The sequence below is a fragment of the Haliotis rufescens genome, unplaced genomic scaffold (assembly GCF_023055435.1).
Source record: "Haliotis rufescens isolate VD_foot unplaced genomic scaffold, xgHalRufe1.0.p SCAF_16, whole genome shotgun sequence".
NCBI lineage: Eukaryota > Metazoa > Mollusca > Gastropoda > Lepetellida > Haliotidae > Haliotis > Haliotis rufescens.
Genome location: NW_025963846.1, coordinates 7,842,690 through 7,870,430, shown reverse-complemented (window position 1 = coordinate 7,870,430; position 27,741 = coordinate 7,842,690). Strand labels below are relative to the sequence as shown.

The 27,741-nt window shown below is 40.4% G+C and overlaps 1 protein-coding gene across 4 annotated transcripts in view; it reads left to right on the top strand.

Annotated features, from left to right (window-relative positions):
• LOC124134084 (metabotropic glutamate receptor 3-like) overlaps positions 1-27,741 on the top strand; it is a 152,450-nt gene that overhangs the window by 103,693 nt on the left and 21,016 nt on the right. For all 4 annotated transcript variants that reach the window (XM_048396827.1, XM_046498729.2, XM_046498736.2 and 1 more), the window contains 2 exons: positions 885-2,762; positions 23,484-24,544. In XM_048396827.1, coding sequence (XP_048252784.1) covers positions 1,394-2,762; positions 23,484-24,544 — 2,430 coding nt within the window. In that variant the 5' untranslated portion in view covers positions 885-1,393. The remainder of the gene's footprint in view (positions 1-884; positions 2,763-23,483; positions 24,545-27,741) is intronic.

Here is a 27,741-nt window from a genome sequence, read left to right as displayed (position 1 = left end):
AAGCGGCCTTGTGCATATATTGACACAATTTGTCTCAACTTTCAAATTTCTTACCCATAAATCAAGTAATATTTCCTCATTTTCTTCACGCAGTTATGTTATAAAGCCCATATTCCTAAGTAACCAAATCAATATTGTCAGTTTCAGCGTGTTGACAAGCCTTTCCAAATCCCGCGATCCCAAGAAACTAACTTCATCAATATATACTGCTCTTTTATTGATAGGGATACTTTATATCATTTCTTGATTCACTCCATTTTCTGTGTCATTATTTATAACATATGGATGCAAAAGTATGAAGTTTCTCAATATCCTTACCCAAGGTTGAGTGCTATGCATGGAGAAGAAGCCGAGAGTTCAACCTACTGAAGTTACACGTCATTAAAAATGTAAAAGCATATTGTGAATAAATAATATTCAAAGGCTCATTAGATGTCCTATTATTGTGACCATAAAATATTAACCTACATGTCGTGAAAAGTGCACGCCACGTGTAAACTTGTTTACAACATTCTCATTATCCCGTACACGCTTCTGTTAGGATAACGAGCAGTGTGTGGAGGTGCGCACTGCCTTGTGCTACCCATATACTAAAGAGCGACCACAGTCAGTGTGTGTGTGTGTGTGTGGTCAACAGAGCCGAAGAGGCTCACCAGTGGACAGTTTCCTGTTAAAGTGAATGCTAACATGGTTATCCCGTCTTTATTGGGGGCAATTGCTCGAAATCTTAGCTTGCTGATTACCTTTTGTAGGAAAAGTCTGCATTCTGCATTCCATGATTAGATTTCAGGCATTTTCATGCAGTCGTTTCTCACTGAATCTCCATCGAGCGTTGGCGATTTGTTTTCCCCTTGTGGTATCCATAGGTTTACTTCTCTTTGCAGCATTGATCCCATCTCGTTGAAGGAAGTGCTCGCGGCGTGGAAGCAATGCCTACGACTGTCGCCCGGGCCCTCAGAGAGCGGAGTCCTTTCGGCGGAGAGCAGCAGTGACGCGCCCCATACGCTAAAGTTCACACTGATCAAAACTTGTGGGCTGAATCTTCCCGACTCGTCAGACACATTTGAAGAATGGACAAGCCGCTCTCGGTAGACCCTGTTCTGGTGCTTGTGTGTCTTGCAAGTCAAGGTATCGACCTCGTGCACATAATTGCCTGGAATTAATGGGTTTATATGAAACAACATAAGTGTGGAAAGTTGTTTGACAATGGATTTTTGAAATCAAACATTGTTCATCTGAACCGACGTGAATATCAGTGGAACTTCAAGACCATGTAACAGCCACGACGTTCGGATGGTTGGCGAGAGATCGCCTCATGTGTGGAGGAGACTATTGACTAAAATGATTGAGAAACTGTAACAAACCGAGAGACGTTTGTTGAGATTTGGCGGCGATGGGGATAGCAGATCATTGTTCCCGGCTCCTACTACTCCTGGTGTTTGTACCTCTGACCAGCAGGGTGACGCATGCGGTTGATATCCGTCCCAATGTGACCTCCCCAAAGATCATCACAGCTTTCATTCAAGGTGAGATCATGCTTGGCGGGCTGTTCCCTGTGCACCAGAAAGGGGATGGGGAACATGCATGTGGGGCAATCAACGTTGACAGGGGTGTGGAGCGTCTGGAGGCGATGATGTTTACTATTGACGAGATCAACCGAAACAAAAGTGTTCTTCCGGGAATAAGGTTAGGAGCATCAATCTATGACACCTGTGCTAGAGCTACATACGCTTTGGAACAATCTCTTGAATTCATAAGGGCGTCTTTTACATCTCTAGATGCGTCTGAATTCGTTTGTACTGACGGATCAACAGCCAGGGCGAAGACAACCCCGACGGCAGTGGCAGGAGTGATAGGAGGGTCGTACAGCACTGTTTCCATGCAGGTGGCAAATTTGCTCCGGTTGTTCAAACTTCCCCAGGTAAGCTACGCGTCTACCAGTGCTGCTCTCAGTGATAAAACAAGGTTCGATTACTTTGTACGTACCGTTCCCCCTGACGACCTACAGGCTAAGGCTATTGCTGACATTGTCCAGGAGTTTAACTGGACCTACGTGTCCACAGTCGCTTCTGAAGGAGAGTATGGAGAATCTGGCATTGAACAATTCCAACAGGAAGCCAAAGCTAGAAATATATGCTTGGCTGCCACTGTGAAAATAATAGGCAATGCTAACAACAGCACTTTTGACAAGGTTATATACGAACTGCTTCAGAAGCCTAAAGCAAATGTTGTGATCGTGTTTTGTAGGGTTGAACATGCCAAGGGGTTGTTGGATGCGGCAACTAGACAGAATCATTCTGGTAGATTTATATGGATAGCTAGCGATGCCTGGGGACGAAATGATGCTCCCGTTAAGAAGAATAATTTGGCCGCTCAAGGCGCAATAACTTTAGAACTTCAGTCAACCCCAATAAAGGTTTTCGAAAATTACTTCATCGGACTCGATCCTCATTCTAATAAACGTAATCCCTGGTTCAAGGAATACTGGCAAGCGGTTCATAAATGTAAATGGCCGAGCGACAAGACGTTGTATAGACAAGATGTGGGTACTATCTGTACTGGGTACGAGCCTTTTGACAGAAAGCTAACCCAACAGGAAGGAAAAGTGCAGTTTATATATGACGCTGTGTATGCTATGGCCCTGGCTCTGGATAAGATGCACAGGGAGCTGTGTCCAAACACCGACCGACTATGTTCTGCAATGACCAAGATTGATGGAGAAACCCTACATAAACAGTATCTTCAAAATGTGTCTTTTCAAGGTAAGTTATTTTATTTTAGTTTCAATTTAATAAAATAAGTATATAATTAAAATGTTTGATTTAACTATTTGGATTTCAATGATGATCTCTCACAATTATTAAGTGATTGGAAGTAAACTGATCCATGTGCTATATTAGGTAATGTGAATCTTACACTCGCTCGGACACATTACGCACTCGACCCGTGAAGATCCGGGGTAGAATAGGTCTTCAGCAACCCATGCTTGCCATAAAAGGCGACTATGCTTGTCGTAAGAGGCGACGAGCGGGATCGGGTGTTCAGGCTCACAGACTTGGTTGATGCATGTCATCGATCCCAATTGTTTGGATCGATGCTCATGATGCCAATCACTGGATTGTCTGGTTCAGACTCGATTATTTACAGACCGCCGTCATGTAGCTGGAATATTGCTAGGTGCGGCGTTAAACAACAAACAAACATAACACACTCGACCGCAGTCGGAACAAGTTTATCATTGAAACGAGGAATTGTTTAAGATCAACATTCTGTCATGATCCGACCGCCTCCGTGGTCTAGTGGTGGAGCGTCCGCCCGGAGAGCGGAACGTCCGCGGTTGGATCCCCGGCCGCGTCATACCAACAGACGTTAAAAGATGGTACTTGTTGTTACCCTGTCTGGCGCTCGGCATTAAGGGGCTAAAACAAGGACTGGTCGGCTCGGAGTCAGTATACTGTGTCTGAGTTGGATATTCATGTTAAGCTGCGGCATGGTATCTCAGTGAGATAGCACTATAAATCGGCATCAGTCCGGACTAGTACAAGCAGCCACACAAACACACACACGTACATGCACGTCGCTATATAAGTGCAATAATCATGGACGCGACGTTAAAGCCCATTTCACCTCACCTCACCTGTCATGATCATATTCTACACAAAATCCCGCCAGTATACGCTTATAGTGCTTTACTCTGCAATGGGGTCAGTGTATTCACGGACATACAGACTAACAGATGTACCTTCTCTGCTGACGGTGCTACCGGTGGGGCAGGCCATGATCACCCGCTTTTCATGAACCTAAAGCGTCCTTGATGGATTTCAACTTCTATGCTTTCTTTTCAATGAGACGTTTTGGTACAGATGCAAGTAACTTTGTGAAACACGTGTTGATAACAACTTCCATCTATTGTCTGCCGCGTCAGAGTTCACTGGGATATAGAATATGAATGTCCCTCATGTGTTGACTTTTTAAAGTATTTCTATTCTGTGTTTATCTCTAAAAAGATACAATACATCGGTGGCTTGTAAGCCTGCAATTATCCTTGTGAGATTTATAAGAATTTGGTTTTAATTCTGTTTTGTGTCACGGAAATACGAGAAGGAACATCGCTTATGTTTTGACGTTTTGATTATGTTTTGACGTTTTGATTATGTTGAATAATTGTACACAAAGTGTGAACACATGCGTATATGACTCAACAGTTCAGCGGTAACTCCAGAACAGTTGCTGCTGTCATATTTACTGTCAGGTAAAATGCCCTTAAAGGCATGCTGATAATACGTCAATGCACCCCTGTTTTCTGCTTCCTGATAGGAGCACATGCCATAGCCATGAGCGTGTAGACTGGTCTATGTTTCCTTACCTTGACCTCCCTTGAAGATCCGGGTTAGAATTGATCTTCAGCAAACCATGCTTGTCATAGGAGGCGACCATGCTTGTGGTAAGAGGCGACTAACAGGATCGGGTGGTCAGGATCGCTGAATTAGTTGATTCATGTCATCGTATCCCAATAGCGTAGATCTATGCCCAAGGTGTCAATCATCGGATTGCTTGGTTCAAACTTGATTGTTCACAGGCAGCCGTCGTATTGCTTGAATACTACTGAGTGCGGCGTTGAACAACAAACAAACAAACAAATAAACCCAACTTACCTTTACCCTGACTCTATCATCTACGAAATATGAATCTCAAAAACTAATTTAAAAAACATATCACACATTCAACGTCCTTCACAAAGTAGGCCTTATCAGTATAAGGCGGCTTTTAAAGTGCACCCCCTGCTAACCCAACCGGTTTAAAACTCTTTTGATGGACATGTTTTCCGAAATGTCAAAATGAAAACACCTTTCTTGCTAAGTATTTTTTTTTTATCACCGTTTATCATATAATGGTAAGAGTTCTCGGCAAGATAAGGCCAATGGATAAAAACGGTATCCGTTTGGGTCAATCACAGATAAATATGCAAACATTAAAGGTCAGGTAGTAAACACTTTCCGTGTTTACAAACTAATAATAATGGCGTCGCCCTTGTGTATCGCCGATCGAGTTAGGATTGACGATAGGCCTGGACAAAAAGTCCAAGATGCTGCAAATGAGTGTCTGAAAGGACGTAGCTATGGCCTCTCACAAGTGTGGCAACTTTGGAGATATCAGTTCCCATTCCTGTTGTAGACTCCTGCACCTTGGGCTCTGTTGCTGAATTAAAAACAGTTTGGCCGAAATATGTCCGAAATTGTACCTTATTTTATTATGTCGCTGTGTGGGATACCTGAATGCATTTCGTAATCCCGTTACGAAACATTATGACAGACCGTGCACAACAGCCGTGACGGCTTATAGATTAGAGTAGCTACCCTTTGATAAAGGGCATTTACTCTCGATGGATGGCCGCGACAGGTGAAACATCTTGAAGGCAACTGTCTTTTTGCCTATACGGTAGATGCCGTCTAAAAGACAAGTCGGACTGACTTATCACTGACACTGTGTTTGTTTGTTGTTTTAAGCCGCACCCGGCACTCGGTTTGTAAATAATCGAGTCTGGACCAGACAATCCCGTGATTGACATCATGAGCATCGATCCACGCTATTGGGACCGATGATATGCATCAACCAAGTCAGCGAGTCTGACCACCCGATCCCGTTAATCGCCTCTTACGACAAGCAGAGTCGCAAGCATCGGTTGCCGAAGACAAACACTGTGACGTAAAAATTAATAATAGCCTTATATAAAAAAGACTGTGCTATGTGTTTGGGGTAGTAAATATCCTGTATTAGGAATAACACAATTTATTTTGCTCGCAAATGCTCGCTAAATAACTGTTTATTCCTCATACAGGGTATTTGCCATTCCAAAACACACCCTCGTGACAACCTCTGTATACCTTTGGTGTTATATGTTCTTCAAGAGTCTCCAGCATGAGGCAGCATTAGGCTAACTGTTGGATACTCGACAGATGCTACAATGCGCTCTGTATCGACGCTTTGATGAGCAGATGTTTAGCTGTTGACTTCTGAGCCCATGCGTTTCCTAATTTAGACCAGGCCGCAGTGATGGTTCCATGATCACTGCTCCAGAAATACCTTAGACTGAGCCCATGTGGATGATCTGAAATAGGCTCAATCTGTAATTGTGATCGAACCACGCCTAAAACAACTCTCACAATTGCAATCGATTGCATTCTTTGAGAAACGTAACATCCATTGATTTGATTACTTTGGTCATGAGGCGTCCTCTTACTTTAACGAAAATATCTGGCCCAAACTTTGATAAGCCGTCTATTGGAGCACACCGAATCAGTATCCCCAGGGCCATCGATTTTATGACCGTTCTTTCAAACCTGAAACGGAGATATGAGTACAACAATATGTTTCTTGAAACCTTATTGGGTATCTTCAGAGGAGGTTATTCTAGTGTGAGAGCAGGGGTCAAACGTGGTTATTGATAACACACAATGTTTAATTTTCCTAATGCGACTACCCAATTTTATTCTTCGCTTTCCCTTGATGTATGGCCTGTCCTGTCGCATGATGGAGATTAGACTGGGCAGAGCGACACCATAGCGTGCTCAAACCGCCTTGTGCCCGACGTGTCAGCTCTTCTCTCATGACCCTTATAGTAGGAAGTAAGACCCTCATATAGTGTGGCACTATGACTGCAGAGTCAACCAAAGCTTTGTTTTTCAAACACACCCTTTTGAAACATCGTGTTTTTACTGTGGGTTGATGGTAGACATAAATCGTGAAGATTGATGTACATATCGCCTCGGCAGTGCCCCAGGGACGGGTTTCAGATCGGCGTATAGAAAATTAATGAACTGTCTAATGTGAGACTCCGATAGCCCTTAATCTTCCTTATTACCAGGCCCAAATCGAGGCCGTTTGCTCTTTCGATTACAAGTTAAGTCAAATTTAATTAAATGATGTGGGTAGTTTTGAATTATATCGACTGGTCTTTAGGACTGAACAAATTAAACTGTAATCCGTAAGCATCCCAATGCGGCACGTAGTATTTATCAACTTTCCATATGCTCATAAATACCCCAACATTGCCAATGTACGGCTTAAAGGGACTCTTCCAGCACTAATGATGTAGTTTAATGTTCTGTCATGTTTAAAGTGAATTGCTCTATGCAGTTTTGCATCAGGTTGATGTCATAACACTAGGTTGCATTTAGTATTAAATATTATCCCCTGAACTAAATAATAATGTGTCTTAAAAAAACATTACAATGTTCAAATGGTCCATTTAAAGAATATGCGGATGACTTTTTAGCAGATCAGTAATAAAAACAACTTCTTACAAATATTACAAATATAAATCTTCATAAAATATGAAGCTGAACTCAAGTGTATACATTGCAAGCGACAACATTACCCGGTGTCCTAATACTACATTAACGTACGCGTTAAAGTAGAATATTTGAAAGTAATTTATTTCATGCCGATTAACGTGTTCTGCATGGACGTTGTATCAGTAATAAAAACAATTACTAACAAATATCACATCTGCATAAAATATGAAGCTGAACACAAGTGTCTGCATTGCCAGCGACAACATTGCGCTGTGTCCCATCACTGCATTAACGTTACAGTAGAATATTAAAGTATTTCATTCAATGCAGATTACCGTGTGCTGCATGGACGTTTTATCAGGAATATAAACAATTACAAACAAATATCACATCTGCATAAATTATGGAAATTTGAACGCACAAGTGTACACTTTGCAGGCGACAACATCACACTGATTCCCACTACTGCATTTACATTACAGCAGCATGTTCTGCAGTATTTGATTCCGTCATGCATATAATAGTGTGCAGCACAAACGTAAATTACAATGCGCATGTGCATATGAGTGAGTGAGTATGGTTTTACGCCGCTTTTAGCAATATTCCAGCAATATCACGGCGGGGACACCAGAAATGGGTAATGCACATGAGAAGCTTTATGTATTTATTATTTCAAATACAACTGTAGCTAACCTTTCTGTTTCAATATTTAACCACTTCACATCCAATCGTTCGTATGGCAAGTTTGCGAGCAAATGTCTATTCATGCTTCCCAAGCCGTTATAATCTCTGGCAATACGACTGTAGTTGTCGACGATGCTGATAGAGGTTTTATTGGATTATAAAAAAATAATGATTTGATCGTTGTAACCGTATATTTATGTCTCTAATAAATAATGCAGTAACTTTCTTCATCAGATCATCAGTGCAAAACCCACCCAGTATTATAACGGTAATTATCATCCCTGCTGTGTCAACACACTGAATCTATATATCGAATAATGATTTCTAATGATGGTAATATTCCGAGTTATTTGATAAAATAAATATGGGTTTGTAGACCACAGAGTAAAAAAAACAATGTTGGAACCAATCTTGATGTAAACAGTGTTGGTACGTATGGTGTTCACTAGGTGCTAACCATCAGCTTACCCGGGACACAGAGAGCCATATTGAAAGTGTCTCATTCTACATTTCGGTACCCTCAGGGGGAATAAGGGCAGTAATACTAAATCTAACAATCCATCACTAAGCGCCTTTTATGGAGCTGTAGGAAGCTCCATTGCTGCGTCGCTGTCAGGGGCCGCTTCCTCCACGTCCCCATGCTACCGTCTTGGAAACGTTGCACAGACAAGCTACATGATAAATGAGTCGCAATGAGGGGATATGGAAAGTTGTGAAAATTACCTTTCTTTTGTCGTTTGAAAATATCGAATTTTCCAAGCAAATTAAGATAGGTTCTGAGAACAAGGAAGGCATAGACGAGGATCTTGATAGGTTTCTGTTACGCGTCGTCAATATTTGATGTGTTGCTGCAGGATTGGGCCCCCTCTATTACGGGACACTCCCTTGTTGAAAACTTTTATAGATCTTTCTTAAAAAGTTATCCTTTATCTAAGAAGCATGTGATCAAACTGGGATTTAATTACGTTGTACAATCAAAGCGAAGCGTCGCCGTGCAACACATCTGCCACGAGAATACCGATGGAGGAGAAAGTACCAGTGACGGGGCGTGTACCTATACTAGGGCTGCTGTTTGCCCATCACTTAAACACGTAGTAACAAATGGTCATATAATACAGAAAACTAAGGTTATAACGAACTCAAAAGGGACCACTAAATTTAGTTTGTTATAACCTTAATTCTTTATAAGCATATGTACATCATAACTACAGCATATATTCGGGACTAAAAACATAAGTTCGCCATATCCAACATTTCGCTATAAGAGTGTTCGTTATAAACGTAGTTTACTGTATTTATCTTTGAATTATCAAGGATAGCTCAACATGGATACCTTGTGTATATTCCTTTGCAATTTTTTCAAAATAAGTGAGTGAGTGATTGTGGTTTTACGCCGCGTTTAGCAATATTCCAATAATATCACGGCTTCACTCATTGTACCCATGTCGAGAATCGGGATAAATGATCTGTCAACCAAACACTTGTTTTTTTCTGGCATGCATTTGTTTGACATAAACGACATCCATTGTCTACCTGAAATAATACAAATGATTAGGCCACCTGATATAGGTGGCAGAACGCAATCCTTATTCTACCTGGCACAACACAATATTTTTAGTTACCTGGCACAACACAATATTTTTAGTTACCTGGCACAACACAATATTTTTAGTTGCCTGGCACAACACAATATTTTTAGTTACCTGGCACAACACAATATTTTTAGTTACCTAGCAACACAATATTTTTAGTTACCTGGCACAACACAATATTTTTAGTTACCTGGCACAACACAATCTTTTTGTTACCTGGCACAACATAATATTTTTGTAAAACACAAAAGTATGATCAATGCATTGAAAATCTTATAGTTAACAGTACAAAGTACTCTAGCCGATACCAAGGTTACACAGAGCATGCTGTTACTCAATCAATACTGTATGTATTTGTTTCGGCAACCAGTAATTCAACTTGAAGTATCCAAGGCGAACACGTGTGTAAAATGTGTCAATACTTCTCAGGAATATGTTTCATTTGATAGTGTATATAATATTTGCACCTTAGGTCGTGCATGTACATTTATCATATTTATATGTTTTTCTAAACCCATTTTCTTGGCTAAAATAGAAAGGTTTACATTTAGTGAGATATAAATATGAAATAAAGTCTAACTCTATCAATACCTTTCGCGATAACTGTCAATAAAATGCCTTCACGTATGATGACGTCTTCTCATTGCGTAAATCCCGAAAAAACAATTTCCTCTGGTTCAATGACCGTATGACGAAAACCTTGTTATAAGAGGATTATTTGTCTGTAGTTATATGGGTTGAAGTTATAAGCTTAGTGTGCGCATTTCCATCGCATTGTAAAGCGCGGAATTATCATAACGCCACGTTATGCTGATCACATTGTAAAACATTTTTTTCAATTTCAATTTCCTACCATCATGGTACAAAGAATATCTGTATAAAATTCTATTTAGTCGGATCAGTCATTCAATAAAACATAATCCCTTGAATTGTTTCTTGTCGTAGGGGCTGTCCGTGTACCGTCAATAAATGACACAGCAATATAAAACTATTTTCCTAAAACCTCACCCTAACCGATTAAACGTCAACGGAAGATTACGACGTGAAATGCCCAAACCCCCCAGACTTGTATAGCTTGAACCATCGCCCCGAGTGTCTCACAAGAAAGCGAAGCTATCCACGAGAACAGGGTTTAATCTGATTGTGTATGTCTACAACACATCGATCCATTCAACAGTAAGCTCGAGCTTACTGTGTATTTACGATGGAAGTATTTTAATAAGGGCCATGAGGGACCTCCAGAGGCCTGACTTTAAATCTCAGGCGTTGAAGACACCGGGCTGTTCCAGCATTTGCATTTCTCTTAAAGACCTCATTAATGTTTTATGATCGCTATAGTAATAGATTAAGCATCGATTTTATGGCTTGTGTTTGCGTTATATACCTTCAGATTTGTCATGGCAAAATTGCACGATTGTCCTAAATGATAAGCTAACTATTTCAGTAGCTGAAGGATGCCAATATGCTGACACAAGGACCACCCTGGGGCGTTGTTGCCCCTGCAAACGTTTCGCTAATTGAGTTTGACAAAACGGCTACGATGAGAGGGTCGTTGACTGAATAAATGTAGATCGGATTATCTATTTGGATTGGTGCTGCGAAATTGGTCACGAGGGAAGAGCATGTATTAGGCCTGTGTATCGGTATCATCATGCACTAGTGATCATACGGCACTGACAACATCATCTACACCGACTACTGCGTTGAAAGCATGCAGCATGCATAATGGATGACGGGGCTTTTATTTTTAGGGATTGCAAGATAGTGGTGTATAAGTGGGGTCAGTTCTCAGAAGATGCAGATGTTTATATGCGTGGTGACTATCCTTGCGAGATGATGTGATGGGGAAATGGTTAGTGTGGTTGCTCGGCAACCATAGTCTGGAGTTCTACAAACATGTTTAGTACAGCACAATACTGAGTGTGTCTAACAGGTGTACACATATTGCACAAGGAAATAATAAATGCCGGAAAGAAACGTTCAGTGTTTGTCATACTTTCGTAAAGTTGAACATGTTATGCCTTGTAATTAATAAGTACCAGGTAGAAACGTTCAGTGTTTGTCACTTTTGCTTAATGTTGAACACGTAATGCCTTGTAATTAATAAGTACCAGGTAGAAACGTTCAGCGTTTGTCAATTGTGCTTAATGTTGAACACGTAATGCCTTGTAATTAATAAGTACCAGGTAGAAACGTTCAGTGTTTGTAAAACGTTCATTAAGTTCAATACGTAATGCCTTTTAATTTATAAGTACCAGGTAGAAACGTTCAGTGTTTGTCACTTTTGCTTAATGTTGAACATGTAATGCCTTGTAATTAATAAATACCGGATAGAAACGTTCAGTGTTTGTCAAACGTTCATTAAGTTCAATACGTAATGCCTTGTAATTAATAAATACCGGATATAAACGTTTAATGTATGTTAATTTTGCTTAACGACGTGTAATGCATTGTAATTTACAAATACCGGATAGAAACGTTCAGTGTTTGTCAAACGTTCATTAAGTTCAATACGTAATGCCTTGTAATTAATAAATACCGGATATAAACGTTTAATGTATGTTAATTTTGCTTAACGACGTGTAATGCATTGTAATTTACAAATACCGGATAGAAACGTTCAGTGTTTGTCAAACCTTCGTTAAGTTCAACACGTGATGCCTTGTTAATAATAAATACCGGATAGAAACTTTCAGTGTTTGTCAGTGTTGCTTAATGTTGAACATGTAATGCCTTGTTAGTAATACTGGCCGGTTAATTGGGTTCTGGTTCTGTTCTGGTATTGTCAAACTTTTGTCACAATTAATACACCAAAAGGGCGCGAGATATAATATTATATGGGAAAATGTAAGGATTATTATTTGCGAAACATTCCTTGTTGGGATGGTAATTGTAACCATCAGATATGTTAGTAATGCTTTCAAAGTAAACAGATATATCGATAATGATGATTATTGCTATTATACCTTCCCAAGTAAACATACATATACTGACGATGATGATTATCTTGGTGCTTATCACCACTTCCAATATGGACATTATTAATATTATTATTATTATTATTAATAATAATAATAATAATAATAATAATAATAATAATAATAATAATAATAATAATAATAATTCCAAAGTAAACATACAAAATCGATAATAATGATATTATTATTATTTCCAAAACTAAAGATACTACCCGTCACATGACGATAAATATCGGGCAGGTCATCTCGACTCGGTGGCTAGTCTCTGAAACAACACTTAGTGGTTGAGACAGGTCTGAAAGGTGGTGAAATGGCGGTATGATAAAGAACGTCAACAGGTATTGTTTAATGCACTTATGCACACCATCCTTTCATCAGCCTAATTGATGCTGCTATATTCCCGACAGAAACGATGTAATTCCTGTGTCTGTGACCGTATCCGCCTGTGTACGATCCGGTCACAGACCTATTATCCGTGATTACAGGCCCTAACACACATAATACAACTATTAGATTCAACCTTATGAAAACATGGCGTTTTGTATCATGTGTCGGTGTCAATCGATAAAGCCTGTTTCGGGAGACTTACACATATTAGGATAACATTTTCATTTTCCGAGTCAACAGGATTATGGCTTCTTGTCCATGTACCTTGTCATAGAATGTCTGGCTCGTATCTACTTGAGATTGGCTGTGGTACTAAAGACTGGAAGCAATGTCCAGTGCATCAACGAGACCATACCTTCTAATAACTTTGTTCCGAGTTGGAGGTTCAGTAATTGTGTTGCCCTATTATCAACACGAAGACTCATAATTACATTGTAAGGTGTGTTGTTTGTATGAAAAGGATTTGAAGAGGATTGATATCGATGTTTTGATATGTTACTTCTTTTAAATATTTTTGGAATTTCATGTGCGATGTTATGGCGGCGAAGGCCCACTTGCCCCATGATTATCTCCCCCTGTGTAGTCTACGGTTCCCTGTTGCCATCTCCAGTTCTCTCCCCTTTGGTGTTTCGGGCAGCGTAGGCCCCCATTGGCCAAAACCTGTTTTCCTACCTTTGTGGTTCATGTTTAGGTAGATGCATCTATTATCCCTTACTTGTCTCTCTTTAGGCATCAGCACGGCGTAGGTATGACTCGCGCAACACACCTTGGTCAGATGGTCGACATGTCGATGATCAATAGTTTTTGTTTTTGTTATCAGCAGTTATGTGAATCATTTTGCATCATTGTACTCCTGGTGCGTGTAGGATCACACTATTAACCTATGGTTTGTTCAGTCGTTGTACCAATATCCCTACATCATTAATACCCGTTCATCCACATACTCAGTACCCCCGTGACGATCCGGGTTAGAAATAGTCTTCAGCAACCTCGGCTTCTCCAAAGAGGCGGAATCGGGTGGTCAGGCGCGCTGACTTTGTTGATGCATGTCACCATGTCCCAATTAAGTAGATCGATGCTCATGATGTCAATTACTGGGTTGTCTGGTCCAGACCCAATTTGTTAAAGAGCACCGTCATAAAGCTGGCATTGTCCGGCGTTAAACAACAAACGAAACAAAACACACTCACTCACTCACTGCAGCACGAACAGATGCCAGACCCGTCTCCGTCCCTCGGCCTATTGTCTGCTGAAAGAGCACAAACATTTGAACAAATATTCAAACCGGGTAGACAAGAATTACCACATACATAGACGCCATTGTGCAGTATTTGAAAGGTTCTTAACATTGCTTACTGTGTAGGGCATGGTGTGTAAGTGTCTGTCTATATTGCATCTTGTGACGAATATACGCCAGCTTTACACTACATGGCCTGAACCGGCATTGATTTTTACCCATCTTTGAATTCTCACTGACACATTTTCCTCCTAACCACAGTAGACTAAAAGGGTTTATTTAATTTTTAATGCCCGACCCCGATGGAGTCGTGTTGAAGGAAATGCACTACATCAAGTTATTGCTTTCCAAGGACGTAGCAGGATGTGGGGAGCTAGACACTGAAAACAGCTCTAAAACGTTGCGACAAGATTTCTCCTCTACCGACATTTAATTAAAGTGCTATCATTTATACCAATCCTTTTCCAGGGTTCTCTCCTCAAACAGTCAGCGTAATTGCACTTAGTGTTCTTGTATCATCTCGTTCTAGTCCCACGATGTCTCGCGAGAATATAGTTTCTGTTATACGTAACACTTTCTCAACATGGAAAGGGCTTTTGGAAATGTGTTCTTCGGCCTTGCAGACATCTTCTCATTCGTAAAAAAACTCTCAGGGTGATTTCTTTAAATTGAGGTATTTTCCCCCGTGGCCTTCAGCTCAACACCGGATATATTGTGTATACTGGGGCAATACATTTTTGTGAAAGCATTGATGGGATTACGGATTTCAATTTGAGCTCAAAAGGTAGTCAGTAATTTCTTCAGCTATTGTGTTCCACATTTGTGGTAAACACGTGTAGCCAAGTGTCACAACTATGCAGAGTTGTGTCCCTTGGTCATGTCAGGTTCTGTGTACGATGGGTTCTCATGTTTAATTCGTACACAAATGCTCTTCAATCATAGCCATGATCACAGGTTTCAATAAGTGACAACTATTAGCCACCCGTGTACCGTCCTCCCACGACACATCACCCACAGTAATATATACTTAAATATTATTCAAAGCGGCATCCGACCCAGCACATGTCACACGTTCTCGTATGTCGGAGATGATATGTTTGCTCTCCATCGAGCTGTTTATCTTGATGCCTTTGTCATAGACGTCCGACACAGAGGGACAAACTTTAACAGCTCAACTTGCATATCATCTGACTATATGTATTTTATGATCGGAGTTAAGGTACTATTCATCCAGGTTTCTTCTGTGCACTTTTAAAAGAGTTCTTACATTTCACCATGTGAAAACACATCACATATATACTCCTCGAAAAAAAGAAACGCATGACCATGTTTGGGTGTGTGATACGGGTTCAGTATGAAGACATTCCATGGATGGACATTTAAGCCCTCATTGAAGCTTTCAAAAGGTTTTATGGAAAACATGTGGAGGCCATTTCCAAATATGACGCACCAGTGACAAAAATGATGTCAGATACAATTCCCTATTTTGACTTGACCACATGTTCTCGTGTTTTTTCAGGTGAACAATTGACTAGTCTTTGCATGCGTTTGTGACGTGTACCACAGGTGGTGCAGGATACGCTCTCCTTTTCGCGAACACCTGGTATCATTACTATTTGATAGAGATTCATAAACACATGCTCATGATATGGTCAGAATCGTACAAATAAACTCGATTTCTATTGGATATCGAAAGGGTTTTGTCGCTTTATTTACGTGATAAACATGCATGTGCATTGATCCCGAGATTGCTGTGTTCCTGTATTGTTCTGCATTTGGTCGTTGCTACGTAATGGCAACAGATGAGTGTATTAACTTGTTACCAAATGGACAATATCACCATAGTATTACATATTTTACCCGCTACTTCATATGTGAAGATGAATATAACCCATGCCTTCCTTTTTTTGGATGAGTATATATCTCGTCTTGATCAGTCTATGGGCACACATGTAAATGGTGAGTGAAGCCATTTGAAAGAGAAGTATGTAGCATAATGTCGTTTTGCTGTTGGTGGAAGAATGGTTGTAATTGGTTGAGTTTGGCCGGCTAATGAATATGCAATCGTATCACAGGTTCAAGTTTTTGCAGACGTGAAGAACTATATATCTCCACTTTTAGATCGATTCCCTCGCACCTGTAAACAGTTTACCGTGCGTCTGAGGAGCATGCGGCGTTTACTTACGTCAAGAAAAAGAATATGTCCAGTCAAATGCAAATACCAATTTCTTATACCTGTCTAGGAATCTGCAAGCGTGTTTGAGAATCCGGCCCAAAATATATTCAAGGTTTGATAATCTTGGAAAATCGATGCTGCACAAATTTAACATTCTGCATCATCTATAAATGCCCATGGCCATCTAACAACTGCAACGGGACACTGTCTTTTTCTGAAAGACTCTTTCGGATAAGCGCTTTTTAAAAATAAATTTAAATCGTTTATGTAATTATGATTTTTTGTCAGTGGATATGAACGCCGAACATGATCTTCAAAGTCATGGCAATTGTTTTCTCTCGAATAGCTTAATAGTAAAGGCAGTTCGCGATATATCAATAACACCTGTTGTTCCTTTTTTAGTCATTTATTGGAAACGGATACTAATGTGTACCAAACTTGGAGAAACAATATTTTACATGTAAATAAAGGTGTATAACACCCAACTCTTGATATTCATCTGATCAACTGCATGGTCCATTTGTATTTGCTCTTTGTCAGATCACTGTGCCAATGACATAACCAACATGGTTTCTTTGTTCAAAAAATATGCAATGAAGGCATGTATACAAAAGAATCAATACACATTGATCAGACACCATGTCAATCACACACTAAGGACATTAAATACTGCATGTATTGACAATCGAGCCTCACTTGTTCGGCATTCCTACACTCGGACTTGCGTGCTTGGTCTGAGCGGCATTCTTGTCGGCAGTACCTGCGGGTATTAGAAGGCAATAACCTTCAACAAAGAGAATGCCTATCATGCCTAATGATGGCATTATAGCAGCCTGTGCAAAGTACGATCTGTAATTTATCCTCAAGTGAAATCAGACTTTGAGTTGGCAGGGTTTCATGGTTGTGTTTACGTGGGTCATTGTGCACATCAGCCGGGCCGTGCAACCCACCTTCCGCCCGGGAAACGTTGTGGCCAACGGAACCAGTTGCGTGTTAGATTGTCCCGTGTCACGCAAAGCCCTGCATGCTCATGGCTGACTTGCGTGATTTTAACAAGTACAATTAATTAAATTTGTAGGTTCAATCGGTCTGAGAAGGTCCACTTTAGGATTCAGTCAAAGGTCACAATGGTCTGGATAGCGTGATATATAATTCAGCAGAAAGTTGGTAAACTGCAACATAAAATGTCCTAATACCGTTGCGCTGTTGCAATAAATTGATCTAACCACAACCAAGAGGTCACGTTTTACTACGCAGTACACCCAACCATCGTCGTTATAGAAAAACATGATGTGATGTGACAGTATTTCATGTTGTATGTTAAATGACTCGTTTTTGAATAATAACTTCTATTAACCTTCCTTGAAGGACTATCATTAAGTATTACGTTAACAGCATGCATAGGGGCAATTAATGTATAACTTGTAAAGATCAAAGGTTTTATGAAAAACGCTCATCAATTATTTGTTGCAAGTCCCCGCTGTTTCATCGTTATTCAAGTATAGATCCTCAAACCCGATGCCTCCTAAATCGATTTAAAAGTGATGGATTGTTGTGTTAGTTTGAATGATCGATGATGGTATCCTTTCAAACAATATCCTTCCGAACTGAAACTATTGTGCGTTATTGCATAGGCTTAATGAAAATGACATAATTAGTCTCGGTGTTCCTCTTATTTACATATTAACATGAACGTTTGGAAGCGAACCAAATACATCTCAAAGGTTGATAATTAAAAAAAGAGCCATAATGCAAGCGAGTGGAATCTCAGGTCAAAGGTGTCCAATCTCAAGTATTGATTTGAGAAGTGACATTTTTATTTCTCGCTGTTTTCTGAGCCAATGAAATGTCTTCGGGAAGGATCTGCTAATAACCGTTCTCCAGATTTTCTCAGATTCGGAATTTAGTTCAAATATGTGAGTGAGACACGATGAACGCTTCGAGCCTCTACCATCCGTCTCAGTGGCACCAAGTTTTCAATTTTGTATGGACGTGTCACTCCGTGACGACCCCTTTGCTACACCGTTTTTTCTTTGAAAGGATGTTTTCATCTCTGAGCCGCCATGTATCTCCCCTCAATCTCCGGCAGTCACAAAACAGCCATGTTTGTCATGTGCTGAGTCCCAGCTGACAAACATACAAAAAATTTGTCAAGTATCATTCTCTTTGAGTAGAAAGCCAAGGCTGTTCCATGGCTCTTCTTTTACATTACATTGTTCTGGGGACAGACTTATTTTCTCCAATGGGACTCAAAGTCGGGCGATTCACTTAAGGGATAACATTGTGGAAAAGAGATATTTATGTTTTTGTAAGGGGAATCGCAATTTTTCTTTTGTAATGGAGTAATTGGGTATCAGTTTCGTCTAGTCGAATGTTCTCTTTAGGTGAGCGTTGAGGAGTATGTGTGGCTGGATATGTTTCCTAGTATGTACTAATCTGTGCTAGGGCAACTGAAGGAGAAAAGCAATGTGTACCAAGAACAGAAAACGGTCTGAGTGGCATCGTTGTCTGATGTTAAGCTGACACTGAAAGAGATGATAACGTCAGCCCTGTCTATATTCTGCCTATAAGCAGTTCCAAATTGGTAAAACGGTACAATGGATAAAAGTGTTCAAATCAATCAGATCATCTATGAAATGTTATTAGACTTTGTTACGCTTGTGATGTTCAGATCAGCACGCATATATGCGTTATTACTCGAGGCTAGAACATATTACTTCACTTGGTTAATTGTTATGGACAAAAGCAAACATAGTTACATTGATGCCAAACGATTTTGATGATAGCGATAATTAGCTGGGAAACACTGCTACAGCTTTTACAAAAATATAATGGAAATCAATGGTATCATGTGAACGTTTGAGTACCTTTGACAGTATGAATACAATAACTGTAAACGCCTTTTGTATAACCCCTTAGGAATTCGATCGGAAATAAGAAACACCTTACTCAACCATTTACATTTCTTTTCACATTTCATGCACAGACTGAACAGTGCCTTTTATTGGAATTTCTCAGGTCGGGTGAGCTTGAGTTATGAGTTGAGAAAAAAACATTTTAAAAGTTTAGGCACGCATCAAACTGTGGTCGTTGTGGCGATTAGAAACATGAAACTAACAAATGGTGCAACATCCATGTAGGTTGTCTCATAATAATAGAAACTTCTTGTACTTCATGTTTTGTGAGGCGCTATTATTGAATTGATATGGGCTGGATCTGCATATAAATTCCTCTAAATGACACGGCTTCTGTTCGGATACCGAGTTCAAAAACATTATTCCAGTTCCTCAAACCTAGAAAGTGATCATGTGGAGACACTTGATATGCTCTCCAACCCACCTCCCTCAAAATCTAATTATTTTGAATGATTCAACATCAAGGGAAAATCAGTGAAAATCCTAATTTCTGTTTTTTCTTTAATCTCCATTTTGCTATAGAATTATTAAAGAGATAGCGGTAAACACAACCGAAGGAGCTGCCCAACCTCTCAAGTGAATCTCCTCTAACATCCTTTGATGACTGAGCTTCGCAGACCCTAACACAATCACTCCAACAGAACAAACACATTCTCGTCAACAGAAAACCAACTACAATCTTTAAGACAAGGCATATACATTACATTTGGCAATGATTTGAATAATCCCCATTTCAGCATCAGTTTGATTACGGAATCCTACATTGATGGACTACAAACCAAGTCAGATATCACTTGTAGAAAACAAGTAATTGTCTATTACTGAGATTACTGTTTCCAATAAGGAAATTGACACTCGTCCACTTGTTATTTTTGCAAGGTGTGAGATGCATTTGGTTCTGACGTGATCTTATCTTGAGGCTTTGAAGAGACATTGTAGAGAACTTGTGGAGAATTTGGGCCCTAGTACATCAGTATTTCAGCAATAAAGCGGGGTGCCAGCTTGATCTGGGAGGACAAGTGATGCTGGTCTTAGACGTTTACCATTTTGGTGGAACCCACGAGCACGGGCTAGAAACATAAATAGGGCGTTGTACAGGCGTTTTATACGTCTTTTTATTGGTGTTGTAGAGGAGTTGCAGCGGCATTGTATTAGCGTTGTAGTGACCTTGTCAATGTGTTGTGGAGTCGCTGTAGTATGGTTGTAGAGAGGTTGTGGAAACATTGTAGGGGCACCGTAGACGGATTGTGGAGGCGTTGTAGAGGCATTGTAGAGACGCTGTAGACCTGTTGTAGAGACGTTGCAAAGACGTTGTAGAGGCGTTGTAGTCGGATTGTAAAGTGAGTGAGTGAGTGAGTGAGTATGGTTTTACGCCGCTTTTAGCAATATTCCAGCAATATCACGGCGGGGGACACCAGAAATAAGCTTCACACATTGTGCCCATGTCGGGAATCGAACCCGGGTCTTCGGCGTGACGAGCGAACGCTTTAACCACTAGGCTACCCGACCGCCCCCGGATTGTAAAGACGTTGTAGTGACCTCGTAGAGATGCGATAGACAGGTTGTAGAGACATTGTAGAGATGCGATAGAAGGGTTGTACAGGCGTTAGAAAGACGTTGTAGCGACGTTGTTGAGGCGCTGTCGGTGGGTTGTAGCGACGTTGTAGAGATGCGATAGACGAGTTGTAGAGGCGTTGTAGAGACGTTGTAGTGGCGCTGTAGACAGGTTGTAGAGGCGTTGTTCAAACATTGTAGAGGCGCTGTGGAAGACTTGTAGACGGGTTGTAGAGACGTTGTAGAGGCGTTGCAGTCGGGTTGTAGAGACGTAGCGGCGCCGCAGGCAGGTTGTAGAGACGTTTTAGAGGCGCTGTAGACTGGTTGTAGTGGGGTTGTAGACGGGTTGTAGACGCTGAGAGACGTTGCAGAGGCGTTATGGATGCGTTGTCGATATGCTGCAGACTGACTGTAGAGACGCTGGGTGTAAGTGGGAGGGGGTGGCGGGGGGGGGGGGGGGGGGGGGGGGGAGGGGAGGAGAGACGCCGTAGAGACACTGAAGAGACGGTGTAGAGGAACTTGTAATGCGATGTAGAGGACTTGTAATGCGATATGAAGACGCTGTGTAGACAGTTGTGCATGCCACACTATAGGACAATGTTAATGATATTGTGAGAAGTAATTGTGAACAGGCAACTCCTCACAGGCTTCTGTGCGAGGAACCGTGTACCATGACCAGGTCGATTTATCGGTTATTCATTGATGTCATACTTAACGTTACTGGTGTGCAATCATTTACCCCCCATAACATATCTCCATTGCATATTATCTCCTCACGGAGAATGCGACTCGAAAGACAAGTTGAATAAAGGAACACAAGACTGTATCTTTATTACTTTGCAATAGTAAACTTTCTATTTATGTCGAGTAATATTCAAGCAGCTCCTTTTCACAACTTTTTAGGGATAATCAAGAAGCATACAGCTCTTATTCAAAAGTTGTTGCATCATGGTTACAACATTCAAGGCCTTATTACGACTTTCAAAACGTTTTAGGGTACACAAGTGGAAGACACTAATTTTTCAAATTTGAAGCATCAGCCACTGAAATGATGTCAGATGCGATATCATATTTTGAGCCGCTTATTTAGGCGACTGTCCCTTGCGTTTGAATGTATTTGTGACGGGTGCCACCAGTGGGGCAGGATACGCCCACCTTATCATTAATAATCAACGGTGATATATGAACACCTGATTATGTTCAAGTCGAAATTATGGATTATGATTATGGAAATTGTTTTGTCACTTTAAGTCCCTTCCTTATGTTATCTACTTTCGGAATAAGATATATGTTTTATATCCCTCGAATGCATATGATGAGCCATACTCATACATTGTCATGGCTGCATTATTAAGTTATTCTTCCATCATCAGACAATCCAAGCTCACCACATATTAACACTGTGCAGGGAAGAACCCCAGTGGTGTCAGTATCTAGGTATGATTAACATGGATGAAGAACCGGTAATCAGCTGAAAAAATATTTCTATCATAACAAAATTGCTTTAGAAATTTTAGAAATGTTAGAGACGTTTATTATTAATATTAAGTATTGCTATTTCAAACTGACTTTCATTCTTAATTTGTTTGGACCAAACAACCGTTATGCAGAAAATGATAAAAAGCGACATGACTGTTTGATTAACTCTCAGTTGGGATCTGCACGACTGACAAAATGACGACATGAACTACATTGCATCACTCTGTAGTCTACTGCACAGACGTTTTGACCTGTCTGCACTGTGATCGGAGGCGGTCTTTGCTGTATATTGTATATCAAGCCGAACAAATGGAAAACTATTCAGTGTCATGGCACAAGCTTCAATTAGTATGAGTGCATGGCCAGGGTTAAACGTCACATCGAACAATATTTCAGTCATTATGACGGTGGGTCTGATAACGTGGATAAAGTCAGACGTTTGACATGTTGGTGATACTAACGAGCACTGTGCTGACAAACCAAGTTTCATTGTCGAGGTAAATTTGGTATTCGAATATAAAAACATCAAAGCCAAAGTATTACCAGGCTCGATTATAGGACGAAACTGATTGGGCGTAAAAGGCAAAATAGCTGTGAAAATTATATGAATGGATCACTGAAAATCAGTTATTACACAGGTGTTCGCGAGAAGCATGTCTTGCCAGCGTTCTAAGGATCCTGGCACAGTAGTGTGGAGAAGGGTCGTGAGAGGAAGGATAACGTAAGACATATAGAATTAGGACAATTGTAAAACCCACGAGAAACATGATTGTGACTGACGAAGCTGCATCCTCGAATCAATCAGTGCTATAGTTGACGGGACATTGATCATGTGTTGTGTATTAGTGCGCCGTGGATGAAATATCAACGTCTACAGTGTGGATGGGCGCAGATTATTGACATAAGAACATTGCATGACACTGCAAATATGTTATCTCGTATTTTGCGCTCACCGAAAATATGTTGGAGAGTTCTGTATATATTTTTATATTCCATCCCTGATACTGTTAGATAGCCAACATACATATATACATACCACCGTAAACACTTTATGATTGAAACTGTCAATCATATTCAATTTGTTTCAAGTATAACGATCTAGTGTTGTCATGTTAATATAACTTTATTAGAGCTTGATGAACATTTGTTATTAACAATTACAACTGTATCTACATCTCCTTTCCAGATGGATACGATGCCAAAATAAGCTTCGATAAGTCTGGCAACGCCCCAGGCCGCTACACCATCATGAACTTCCAGAGGAACAGAACCACCCGCCAGTACGAGTACCGAGAGATAGGGCGTTGGGCTAACAACCTGGAACTGGACATGGAGAAAATCATCTGGGCAGGAGGAACCTACGATGTCCCGACGTCCAGGTGCAGCGAGCCTTGTAAGGAGGGCCACATCAAGAACATGCGCTCTGGAGACCAATGCTGCTGGATCTGCACCAAGTGTCTCCCTTGGGAGTACGTGAAGGATGAGAAGACTTGCGATCCATGTGAGGACGGGAAATGGCCCTATGAGAACAAGACTGGTTGCTTTCCTCTGGAGATCGAACATATGACATGGAATACGTTATTTGCCATTATTCCCATCTGTTTGGCTGGTGTGGGAATACTCGCAACCTCCTTCACCATCTCACTATTCGTCATGTTCAATGACACTCCTGTTGTAATGGCTTCTGGGCGAGAACTGAGTTACATGTTGCTCAGCGGATGCCTCTTCTGCTATCTTATGACATTTGTCCTGCTTGCAATGCCCTCATCAGTTGTTTGCGCCTTCCAGAGATTTGGTGTTGGTTTTGGATTTTCAATTGTATATTCAGCACTTTTGACTAAAACCAATAGAATTTCAAGGATATTTGAAAGTGCAAGGAAGTCTGCAAAAAGACCTCCTTTCATAAGTCCGAAATCACAGATTGTGATAGCGGGAATCCTTATTTCAATACAAGTACTGTTTACCTCAGTATGGCTTCTACTGGAGCCCCCAGGGACCAAGTTATTCTACCCAGATGAGAAAAAAGCACAGATTATTCTGAAGTGTAAAAGTGATGACATCTCATTTTTAGTTTCCTTAGTGTATAATATGCTCCTCATTATAATATGTACAATATATGCCGTGAAAACGAGGAAGATTCCAGAGAACTTCAACGAATCTAAATTCATTGGATTTTCCATGTACACAACATGTATTATATGGTTGGCATTTGTGCCGATCTACTTCGGAACACTGAATTCCTTTAAGGTAAGTATTTCTATACATCTGAGTTTCTATGTTTTACTTGTGTCAAGCTATTTACAAATACATTGACAAGAGTTGGGGATTTACCTTAATAATCATCAAACAAAGGTTACAAGCAGTTAAAAATTAGTTCTATTTTCTGATCAGAAGCATACAAAAATAATAAGAAAATATTTATACATTTACTGAAGCGACATTTTGATTAGCGCTTGCCTGACAACCTACATGTACTCCGCAAAAGAATGAAAAAAAACGCTAGTTGAGAATAGGATCGGAAGGAAGAAGTAATCACTTCTTCACGTGAGGATAGCGCGCCCAGTTGTACCACAAGACCTGGTTCATCTTTGATGGGGCAGTAAGTCCTGATTATTTCACATAGTCAGTATCGACAATTCCATTTGCTAAAGATTATATTTACGACAAACTCGCACTGTTTGCAATGTGGGACGCATCAAAACTAAGTCGCATCTAGAATTCAATCGTAGCGTAGTGGTAGCATCCTTGCGAAAAAAGAAAGTTTAATTATCTAATGGAGTCGCGCCACCAGAACCGGGTTTAGGAACTCGATTGTGATGCTCATCCCCCTTCAGAGGGATTCGTCCCGATCACCAATGTATTCTGTACACGATGCAGTCCAAAACATCGTTGCCGAAAGACATTAAGTCCGACACACGTTTGAAGTTTTTTTTTCACAGCTTTCTTTTTTTATTGGTTTATGTTCTATAATGTATCTAATGGCTTCTCGCAACCCCAACCATGTCTTGATTAAATATTTTAATTTCAAAATCAACTTTCTTGGGAATAACATCCGATCTCTTGATGAAAATACTGACAGGTTGCAAATCACTGACATATCATTCAAAACAAAATTTCTTTACTAGAATATCGCTGTAGAAACCAAGTACCTTTCTACTTGTATGTGTTGAAAAAAATATTTACATCAGATCATTATTACTGACATCATAGTAGAAGTCTGAGGCGCCCAAGTCGCTGTGCAGAGTTGCGTCCCTTAGGCGTGTCAGAAACCTATGGTCTTGGGTTCAAATTCCAGATTCGTCCTTATTATGTTTCCAGAGTTGTCAGCACCATGCCCATGCTAGTGGGTGTCACCAAAGTGATTAACGCCTCAGACCTCATCACGTCAGTCTTTCCTCACACATCGAGCTGACAGGCCATGAAAATGCTAAAATACTCTTGGGCCATTCACTCACTGTAGATCCATGTTTAGCTTTAATCCAGAAGCCAATAACAAAAGGAATACGCAATGACGTCATTACACCGACGGTCATCGTTTTAAAGGAACAACACTCATTCAAAGTGTTGCTGGAGCTGCAATTAGCACTTTCAAAATTAATTTCAACAAATCCAATCGACAAACATGTCACGGGCGATGTACACCGGAAGAGACTATATGGTATTTGATTTGCCAAGCTTTAAAATCAACACGTTCCTCTTCTTATGTACTTCTTTGTTAAGCACTGCGTTTCATATCACTCATGATTTGCGTTATGTTAAGGGGCCGACCATTTGATATTTCCCGGTGTGTGTGTTGTGTGTGTGTATGTGTGCGTTGTGTGTTTGTGTTTGCGTTTGTGTTTTGTGTGTGTGTGTGTGTGTTGGGATTTTCTCTGAAGATTAGCTATTGTTACCAACACCAGTTATTTTCCAAATTAAATCTGTGAGCCTGATTTTTCTAAAGAAAACACCTTGTAATAATGTATTTTTGTGGCAGACTATTTCTTATTTTCAACACTCTGAAGCATAACTATTTTTTATATAGACAAGTTATATTAAACCCAATCCAACACCCCCAATATCAAACCCTAAATGACTAAAACGTCGCAATACTGGATCGTTCCTTACGCCGGACAGGACATGTTTCGGAAATAATCTATAGCACGTGGGTTTCTTTATGTCTATATCGTTCATTTATGACCCCTCCAGCTGAACACTGCTAGTCCGGATCTGATGCCCCCTCACCTTCTGATTGACATTTGGAACACATTATCGACTGAAATTATATGATGAAAATCCCCCTCCCGTCAGGGCGACGGAACGTAAACAGTTCGGTTTAACGAGGTTAAACAAAGCTTATGCCAGGCTGTATACCATGTCAGTGTAGGTCACGGGTATTACAGCTAGTGTTTGATTGCTCGCATTTAGCACTTGGCTGTATAGTTTACACTGCAAATATAAGCACACGGTTACGATTGCAATCCAGCATCGATTCCAACGTCCCCTCGTCCAACAATACCAACGACTTGAAGTTGATCCAAGTGACAGACTAGCATGGGGAATTCCTTCTGTGTTTGAAGTAGGGTGTATGTATGTATGCATGCACTGGTATTGTCAAAAATTCTATTGACGAAAGGTCAGACAGAAACACTGACTACACTTCCAAGTTATTTGCAAAATGTATAATCATTATAGTTCGTTGGACACAGGAAGTGATTATTGCGAGACGCGTTGTCTGCCGTCCGTCCCTCCATCTTTATGTTGAAAACTGTATTGCGGGTCCTAAATACTTGGTCTCTGAAGACAGCTCACTGATTTCAGATCCAACTTTGGTATGGTTTTGTATCCAACTATTCAGATTCTGTACATGTTATATTATGAAATCTGCAGTTAGACAATATTGTTAATTTTGATCTGCCGAAAATATTGTTCTTCTTCGAACTTTTTTTCAAGAGAGAGATTTCAACGAAGAGATTACCGTACGTCTAAAACCTGCATTACTTCTGGTTTTCCTCCCTACTCACTCACTACCTTGGAGTACTGAGACAATTTCCTTTATATTATTTGATGTTCGATCACGTACGGATCACGTTTTAGCTCACACTCATGCTGGATGCAGTAAAGACGCATTCGATCTATATACTTTGACAGAGCGACACTTGGGCACAGACTTGTGCTTACTGATAAGTATACTTCTATTTTAAAAGGACATAGTTGTCTTATCACAACATCGATTCCCCCATTGCAAATAGTTGGTCTGGTGTACTACTCACACATCCTGTTCGGACAGAACAATCCCCATTGGAATGATTCAAATTTAGTAAGCTGATGCTTTGCATTCGTTTACAAATGAATACATTTTACTTAAGCTAAGGCGAATTGCAGATTGTAAGCCGTAAAATCTGTTAAGCATTTTCAGAACTAAAACATAGATAGAAAGATCGATATTTCCAAACATGCAAAGA